The sequence below is a fragment of the Fistularia commersonii genome, chromosome 33, assembly GCF_037954325.1.
Source record: "Fistularia commersonii isolate RoL2024-O1a breed Wild chromosome 33, RoL_Fcom_v1.0, whole genome shotgun sequence".
In the NCBI taxonomy this organism is placed as follows: Eukaryota; Metazoa; Chordata; class Actinopteri; order Syngnathiformes; family Fistulariidae; genus Fistularia; species Fistularia commersonii.
Window position 1 is genome coordinate 4,927,016 of NC_141316.1, and position 9,216 is coordinate 4,936,231.

The following is a 9,216-nucleotide window of genomic DNA, read 5'->3' on the forward strand; positions in this document are numbered from 1 at the left end:
TACGAAATCCTTAAGTTCCTTGCAATCACACATTGAGAAATGTTGTTCTGAAACTGTTGGGATTATTTTGGCACGCAGCTGTTCACAAAGTGGTGAAACTCACCCAATTCTTGCTTGATAACAAGGGAGCCTTTTGGGGATGATCCTTTTATATCCAATTACAACACTCACCGGTTTCCAATTCACCTGTAGGATACTCCAAACACTCCAAACTGCTTTTTGAAAAGTCCTCAACTTCCCCAGTCTTTTGTTACCTCTTTCCCAGCTTTTTTGGAATGTGTTGTAAGCATCAAATTCAAAATGAGGGAACATCTTCCAAAAAAGAAAAAAATTAATAGGTTTGAACATCAAATATTATTCAATATTAATATGTTCAACTGAAAAATAGATTAAGTGATTCTTTTTATTTACATTTTACACAAAATCACGACTTAATTGAAATTGAGGTTTGTACAAGGAATTGCCTGAGATATTCAAGAATGAATTACCTTTGATAATTATTCTGTAATGTATTGCAGTTAGAGGGCATTTTTTATGAAGTTCATGTTTATTGTCAAGCCATAAGTTACATCACAATTAACCGTCTTTAATAAAGAAAAAACAACCTCACACACAAAGACAACCGGTTCAACCAGTCCGATTAAAGAAAACCACTTAAACCCTTGAAAACCATGTCTGGGCGAGGAGCTCAGATGTTGTGACGCTTCTGAAAATGAGAACTTTCTAGTGTAACAAGTGACCTGCAGCACATGTAGTGCTGTAGTGATGCACTGTGAAGCATCTGCTTATCTGTTGTTATGTAATGAATAGCTGCAAAACAGCAACATGTCAAACAGGGAAACTCCATAAAAACAGCAGCTGCTGCATTTGGTCAGCTTGAAACAGAGATTTTTTTTTTTCCTGAATCTTGTACCCCAGTATCAAAACCACTGTCAAATTTTGAATTAGCACATCTATCTAAATAACCATTGAAGAACTGCAATTAAACAAATAACAGCTTTGTAAGTGCATAGTCTTTCTGACGAGTTTCAGTACCTGCTGCTCTGCGGTAAATATAACACAATATCCTTGGAGACTCTGAATTTTCTTTTTTTTTTCACTGCGGACAGGACAAAATCCAACAGTGCAAGTGAAGGAACAGGCCGCCATGTGGCAGGTATGAGGCCACAATGGTGTCGCTGCCACACTAATAATAGACTAATAATAAACATTATAATTTGATATCAATACTGTGTTTCTTTACACGTTATAAGAAAACACTCATTAGCAGGCAAACCTTTTCTATTACATCCAACTGAAAATAATCACAATATAACCTTAAACTTCACATTTCAAGTTGCACAGTCACTGGAATTGTTTCACATTTTAATGTTCTACCAAGAAATGTTATTATAGCAAACATGACTTTTGTAAGGAAGTAATCCAGTCATTTATAACACAATGTAGATCTTTTTCTTTTCTTTTCATTGGTTATGGTAATTGAACTGAAAAGTGCAGAGGCACTGAATACTTCTGACCAAATATGTTTTTTTTTTTAATTCTTCTATTTGTGTCTGATTTTCTCAGCATGTTATGGTCTAGATCTAGAAAATTAGCCTTTCATCATGACAAAGCAAAAAGCAGTCACTGACGTTTCTCAAGATTTTCCCCTCAAGTTTATCTAAAGAGCCATCAGTCAGCTAAGGGACTTGGCCCTGGTCCTTAAAGAACTACTATTAATTGGAGGACTAGACAGTTTTCAAGCAAGTCAATTTGTACTTGTGAAGTGCTTTGTCAGTGTTCAGGCTGGAACACCACATTAAGTCATCACACATACACTGGAGTTTCTCCATTTTAGGGCCGTTTTGAAACGTTACATAAATCTCTTTTAAATAAGTGTACAATGACAGCAACTATAAGCAAAAGGATAAATTCAGTAGCAGTTAACCAGAAAAACTCAGACACGCTGGTCAAGCAGACACACAGGAACAGAACCAGAGGAGGGTTTCAAGGTCTTCAGCGGGAGGAGTTTGAACTGGAGCGTGACCGGTGGCGGCGACGGCCAGGAGATCTGGACCTACGGCGTACAGGGGATCGTCGCCTTGGAGACCGTGTTCTAGAAGTATTTGCAGTGTTAAGCAAGAGAAAAAGGCAGAAAATGAACACACGGAACCGTATGTACATGTCAAAAGGGGTTGGGACAGAGACATTACACTATTTGTACGGTCACTAGCTGCACACCTTCTCATTCGAGGTGGCGTGCGTCGCCATGCTGGAGGCAGGGGAAGCATCCTGCGTGGGGGAGACGGCCTACGAGGGGGAGGGCGCACAGCGGGCGCAAGCACAGCGACAGCTGTAATCTCCTGACCGTCGATCTGACCTGAACCAGCACAGTAAAGACATTAATAATAATCCCAGACAGGCTCGATATCTGTCCATCTCTCATGCTTCATCATTTAAAGTAGACGGCATCTGCTGCCATCCTGCACCTCCGTCCATATGTTTCAGCGCCTTCTCCGCCTCCTCGGGGGTCTCAAATTCCACATAGGCGTAGCCCTTGGACAGATGAGGGTGGATGCGGTTCATGGGCATATAGATCATTTTGATCTTGCCATAGGATGAGAAGATCTCCTGGATGTGTTCCTACAAACAAAAAAAAGGCAATGACCACATCTGATCGATTTTAATCAATTTTTATATTGATATTTATTGTGGGATGTACCACTTGAATTTCATCAAAGACTGTTCTTGATGATTTGTGACCAGATGCTAATGCAAAAAAAAAATCCAAATCACTGAAATTTAAGTCTGTTTACTCCTCCGTCGCATCTGTTCTAGGTTGTGTTTATAATTCATGAAAGGTGAATTACATTAATAAATTTCCCAAAAAAAACAGATATGAGAAACTTCTTTTATAACTCTATCCTTTAATCATAAATTGTATAGAACTTCAGCAGTTAAAACAATACAGTAGGTTTCTGTGTTGAATCATTCACCTTAATGACATTTCTAGTCAACCGGCCCAGGTAGACCTTAGTGGGTTTGGGGGTCGGACTCCTCCGCCTTCGCTCCCGTTCATCTTTGCTTGCCGATTTTGACCTGTGGAAAATAATTTTAATTATTCTTAAGAATGTGACAGTAACAGTTGACTATATCATATTTACAATATGTAATGGGATGAATTGCATAACAGAAAAATATTCACTACTTAACTGATAGGAAGAGTACTGGTCAAATTAAAGGGTGCGATATTAAATCAATTACTTAATCAACTTTTGAAAAATACCGAATAATAGTAACATTTCTCTTAAACCTTTTCTCTTACACTTTTGTACACCAACATAGCTCACAAAATAAATTTAAAAATCAGTAGAAAACAAAACAAATTCCACTTTTTTGTTTATAGAAGGTAATTCACTAACAAGTAGATCTAAGTTTGCTTTCATTTTTCCTTGAATTAAATATCTCATGAGAGCATGAGTCACATCCCTTATATCATACCAAAACAAATTGTGAAATAATTGTATAACTGCATGCCAATTGAATGTGTCCGCCAAAAATACAAACAAAAACTCAATACACTGCCCTCCCATATAAACTGCTCTAAGAGGCCCCTCAAAAACAAACATTGGTAATGGATCAATTATTCTTTCATGCCCTCATAAACTGTTAATCTCCTTTTTATCAGTGCAAATTTAATGATTTATAAACCTAAGTAACTCTGTTGTAGGTTTGTTTATATGAAACTCAGTGCCCTGCAGTCTTTCCAAACAATAACAACTTCAAAATCCAAAAGTCCTATACTTTGACCGTGAGCGTCGTCTGTTGTTGTGACGCTGCCGGCTGGGGCTAGGTGAGGATGATGAAGATGAGGAGGAGGACGAGCGGGAGCTCGAAGAGCCAGAGTGGCTAGTGGCTGAGGAACTGGAGCCAGAGCTGGAGCCTGAGCTGCTGCTGGAGCTGGAGCTGGAAATTATATATTTGACATGAACAAGCTGTTTAAATTTTCCCACCACAATGCAGACTCCGATGATGTACAATGCGACAAAAGTCGGGATGTAAAATATGAACAGAACATTTTAAAAGAAATGCAGCAATCAATTTCTACTAAGCAACAACTTAATGGTCTTGATGGTCTTTATTGTCCAGGCGGTAGGATATAAATATTATTAAGGCACAAAGTAACAGCACAACAGACTTTCAGGTTTTTCTGACAAAAAATGAATTGTGACCTGCTGCTCCCAGTGGAAGCTTTTCGCTGGGAACGGTTCTTCTCTCTGCCCCGCTCTTTGTCAGCGCTGTCTTTTGTAGCTCCTGATCTCTCTTTATCTCGTTGTTTACGTTTGTCATCCTCCTTTCTCTTTGTTGGAGAAGGTGCCCTGTTGAACGAGGTAGGAAACAGCTGAGTTACCGTTTAAAAGACTGGACAGTCCTAATATGAATTTGCATTAACATCCTCAGAGCACGCAACAAGGGGCCACATTTTTTAGACGTAAAAAACAGACGGCCGACCAATTGCTCATCAGCAACAGTCAGATAACGTTTTCTTTATCTACTAAAAAAATAATCAGAATCTAGCTTCATGTGTAATGGACTTCTAGGTCACAGCGACACTAACACACCAGTTGTTATTCCTTTACGACAATACCCCCTGGGACTACTACACTACCAGCCACATGTTATTAGCATTATAGACAACAGCTGATAGAAAATAAACAACTTAATGATTTAAGGTGACTTTAAAACAATTTTTGAGCATTAGCTGTCTGGACGCCCAACAACTAGCATTGGCTAATTAACTGACCGGTCACACCGCGTCTTATTCAAAACAAATACGGTTCAGTTATATGTAATATAAGACACTATGACATGTCCTGGCTACTCTTCAGTCAGGAACAGATATTTCCTCTATATATGTATATATATAAAAAAAAAACAATCACGATATACAAAGTTATATTTGTATAGCTTACATTTCTACTCATCAATCCACGGCAGTTAAGGGTCGCAAAATGATGACGTATGGATGTTTTAACCAATCAAATGGTGCAGCAATCAAAGTGGAAAAACATTCCTGATGTTAGCCTTGCAGGACAACATTTCGCCACTTTTGAAGTCATAACCCGCATATTCCTTGAGCATTTAAAATCTTAAAGACAATATAAAACTAAAGACTATTTTAAAATATAGTTTTTGGCTTTCGATTAGGTTTATCTCACGCACTGATGTTTGTGACCACGTCTTTCATTAAAGTGTAGTACCTTGTAGATATAAAACAGGGAAAAATAAGCTAATCGAAACTAAGCCAAAGTACGACGTCCAACCCGTCACTGTTTTACCATGTGACCTCAAACAGACGCAGGACTTGAGAATGAGTGAATGATTATTTTTAAGGTATGAAGCATTTCCGTGTAGTTAACCAAGAGGTTGTCTATTACTGATAGAGACTACATAGAAAGCTGTAGGACAAAAGGGAAGATTAATCCTGGTCTCGCACTGAAATGACCCATTTGAGCCCAAATAGAGACTCCGAGTCTCCACCGCCAGGAGAAGACAGAAGTTCCCCGGGAAGCGTCAGGACACTTGCACTGACCGTGTTCTCTGCTGCAATCGGAGGCACCTTCCAGTATGGGTACAACATCTCAATTATTAATGCACCCACTACCTACATCCAAGCTTTCATTAATGACACATATGCTGGACGCTGGGGTACAGGTTTGGACAATACCCAGGTGACCTTCTTCTGGTCTGTTATTGTATCCGCTTTCCCACTGGGAGGTTTGCTGGGGGCATTGCTCGCTGGGCCGATGGCTGTCCGCTTCGGGAGGAAGAATTCACTCCTTCTGAACAACTCCTTTTTATTCATTGGTGCTTTATTCATGTTAACATGCAAGTTGGCAAGATCATTTGAGATGATCATCACTGCTCGGTTTCTAGTGGGAATAAACTCAGGTGTCAGCATGAACATACAACCCATGTATTTTGGGGAGAGTGCACCCAAACAACTTCGGGGTGCCGTGGCTTTTTCCTCTGCTGTTTTCACCGCTTTTGGGATTTTCTTGGGGCAAGTGGTGGGAATCACAGAACTGTTGGGCACAGATCCTCTCTGGCCCTATCTACTCGCAAGCAATGCTGTGCCAGGGTTCATCCAGATTCTGATGCTTCCTTGGTTTCCTGAAAGCCCCAGATATTTGCTCATTGACCGGGGGAACCGTGAGGCGTGTATGCATTCACTCAGGAGACTCCGTGGCGGTGAGATTCCTGTCAATGAGTTGGAGGAAATGCTCCAAGAGCAGCAACAGACCATGTCGGCGAACGCCGCTTCTTCAACTTCTGCCAAGATGCCCTTGCTCCTCTTTAAGGATCAAAACCTCCAAGCACAGCTCAGAACTGTCATGGTCGCCAGTAGCGCCATGATGCTTTGTGGAAACGATTCCATCTACTTCTACGCCTCGTACATATTTCTGAAAGCAGGCATTCCCTCAGATAAAATCCAGTATGCAGTCATCGGGACAGGGGCATCAGAATTTACGGCTTCTATACTAAGTAACCTCTTGATTGAACGAGTGGGCCGCCGATATCTTCTTATTGGGGGCTACAGTCTAATGTCATGCTGGATTGTAGTTTTCACTGTCGCTCTGTTCCTCCAAAGCCAGGGGGTACCAGGGATGCCCTATCTCAGCATGGCATGCGTGTTTGCCTACATCCTAAGTTTTGGCCTGGGACCTGCAGGTGTGACAGGGATCCTACCAGCCGAGATTTTTGACCAGTCATCTCGGCCAGCAGGATACACGATTGCTGGATCGCTCATGTGGATAAGCCTGTTTTTGGTGGGAATGTTATTCCCCTTTATTGTCAACAGTCTCGGGTATTTTTGCTTCCTGCCTTTTTTGGCTGTGTGTTCAGCATCTGCTGTGTTTTTCAGGATCACACTGCCAGAGACAAAAGGCAAAACTCTGGCCGAAATTACAGATGAGTTTAATAGAAAGAACGGAAGGAAGAAGGAGAAGCTGGAAAAGACCGTGGATGAAGCCATTTAGGATCAACAGTGGCTGGTAAAACTTGCTTCCAAATTTCCCGAACAGAGGGCCCTGAACAGGACAAGATCACTGTGTATGTGAATGGATAAAGTAAATCTGAAATGGTAGATCAACACTCAACCAGTCCTGACAAGGGTTAGTAATTTTACTCTATTTCGACAATCGTTACCACGCCAATGCTTTCAGCATCAAAGAAGCACTGAATGAATGTATCCAATAGTTACACACAAATATATGGGCATTGCGTTCCTCTGCTGTACAATCTACCTGTATACGATGTCTATCCTCAAAATGTAAATGCTTTATTAAAAAAGACCAGCAGATGTCGCCACTGACAACTCGGTCTCGGCTGTCTCTCTACCCTGAGCTGAAATAAATATGAGAAATTCACGCAACAAATCACATTTGTAAAACCTGTGTGATGACTCTGAATCCCAAGCTCGCAGCTCTTGCATACCGCTCTGCACACCACCCACTTGATCATCCATTGTCACAATTATTTCTAATGAGATAATCTCTTATATCTGATGAACAGAGGCAAAGAAGGTTATCTTATATTAAAGAAGGTTAAAAACAGGGATTTAAGTGACCCAGTATCACTACAGATAATATATATTTGTATACCTCCGTGTATTTGTGCCATGTCACATATGTATTTATCAAATGTAATAACTGGAATCATTCTCCACACAACGCGTGACAATCCTTTGTTTTCAGGTATTAGATATGTATTGTATCAATATATTGTAAGTTTTTTTTCTGCCTCCAATTTATTCATTGCATTTCTTCATGAGGAACTAATATTTGATGAGATGTTAAATTAAAATGCTGTCACGTACTGTTGTCTTTGTCCTCGCCGGCTAGTCAAATCCAAATGTGAGTGCTTTTTCTCAATTATGTTTAAATTACATCATATTCTGAGTTCTCTCACTGGCACTAAAATCCAACTGCCCACTCGTATTAAAATAATTTGGTGTGACAATGTAAGTGTATGGCGGGTGCAGTTGGAGAGTGACTCAGTGTGGTAGTGATACTGAGCTGTTGAAATCAAAATAATGCACTCATACACAGCCTCATACATACAGTAAACAGAAAATATTGCGGCTTTAAGCAAAGAAAATTACCTCTGGAGCACTTAGGTCTCTGAATTTCAGTTGTTTTCTTCTGCCTCCACCATGTGGATCATCCTTTCTGAACAGCCTGATAATATGGAATCGATGCTCACGTGGAAGAAAGACATGGGGATAGAGGATTTCTTTTTTGTTTTTTTTTCACATGTGTTGTTTGGGATTTTTTTCTGCACCATCTAACTAGCCTGTGGTAGAGCTCATAGATTAGTTTTGAGGTGCAGAGGAGTGGCGCTCTTATCTAGCCTCTCTGCATTTTAAACAGGTGTACAAAGCATAAATGAGATGCAGGACCCACTCAACTTGGTTCACTAACCCTCATGGGGGTACAAGATGAACTAGTTCTGTGAAATGCAATCATCAATAAAGAATATGTAAAGCTTGTCACCCGTGACCACAAACTGTCTCCAGTTGCTTGTTACACTATGAATGTGAATCTGAACTGTATTTAATAGTGGCTGTGCTTAGGTGAGAAAAAAAACATCATGCCCTTATGTCTCTGTTTCAAGCATGTGGTTTGTTAACCAACTGTCTCATAACAACTTGATGCCATAAAAATGAAAGATGTCTATGTGTTAAGTTTCTTTGTCGTCCTTCGTGGGGAAACAAACAATTGTCTTTGGAACCAAACATTCCTGGTTCGATTCCCGGCTCCTCCTTGCGTGCTTTAGATACGGAACCCCTAACTGCTCCCCTGGCACTGGTGGATGGCAGCCGACTGCTCATGGTTCATCCATGATGGGTTAATCGCAGTGAATGAATTTCCCCACGAGGGATTAATAAAGGATAATTATAAGCTGGCTATGGTGGCCAGAGGGGTCGCAGTGACTCATTAAAGAGTACCATCATCGATGCCGCTGCACAAGCCGGCCAGGACCTCCGATCCGAGTAAATAGCATAAAGAAACTGTCAGAATCATTGTTTGACCTCCTGGCCATTGCACAGATGTACAATTATTTAAAAGAAAATAACATACAGGCATTAAGATCCAATCGATCAGTTAGCATTATCAACCTCATAGTTAATAAACTTATTATTTAACTTGTCAGTACAACATTTTAAAATCACTA

General features: G+C 40.4%; 2 protein-coding genes across 3 annotated transcripts; one reads left to right on the forward strand and one right to left on the reverse strand.

Annotated features, from left to right (window-relative positions):
- Positions 1–1,449: 1,449 nt before the first annotated feature.
- Positions 1,450–4,999, reverse strand: LOC147214742 (uncharacterized). Of its 2 annotated transcripts, none has more exons than XM_086140760.1 (7): positions 4,953–4,999; positions 4,212–4,358; positions 3,784–3,945; positions 2,976–3,078; positions 2,469–2,622; positions 2,221–2,359; positions 1,450–2,095 (listed from the first exon to the last, which is right to left on the reverse strand). In XM_086140760.1, coding segments are annotated over exons 1-7 (807 nt in total). In that variant the 5' UTR covers positions 4,955–4,999; the 3' UTR covers positions 1,450–1,995. The 2 variants fall into 2 exon arrangements, with proteins under 2 accessions (XP_085996886.1, XP_085996887.1); XM_086140761.1 differs by having other exon boundaries at positions 3,790–3,945; positions 4,953–4,986.
- A 328-nt stretch (positions 5,000–5,327) lies between these two features.
- Positions 5,328–8,708, forward strand: LOC147214743 (solute carrier family 2, facilitated glucose transporter member 11-like). The gene is made up of 2 exons (XM_086140620.1): positions 5,328–6,809; positions 6,905–8,708. The coding sequence occupies exons 1-2, from the start codon at positions 5,481–5,483 to the stop codon at positions 6,953–6,955; spliced, it is 1,380 nt and encodes a 459-aa protein (XP_085996746.1). The 5' UTR covers positions 5,328–5,480; the 3' UTR covers positions 6,956–8,708.
- The last annotated feature ends 508 nt before the right edge of the window (positions 8,709–9,216 follow it).

Excerpts from the sequence above, each read along its gene's own strand:
- LOC147214743 (XM_086140620.1), top strand. The coding sequence starts at position 5,481 with ATGACCCATTTGAGCCCAAATAGAGACTCCGAGTCTCCACCGCCAGGA. Across the intron at positions 6,810-6,904 it reads TGTGGATAAGCCTGTTTTTG|GATCACACTGCCAGAGACAA; the intron begins GTGGGAATGTTA and ends TGTGTTTTTCAG.
- LOC147214742 (XM_086140760.1), bottom strand. Across the intron at positions 3,946-4,211 it reads GCTTCCACTGGGAGCAGCAG|CTCCAGCTCCAGCAGCAGCT; the intron begins GTCACAATTCAT and ends TATAATTTCCAG. Across the intron at positions 2,096-2,220 it reads ACGCCACCTCGAATGAGAAG|AACACGGTCTCCAAGGCGAC; the intron begins GTGTGCAGCTAG and ends AAATACTTCTAG.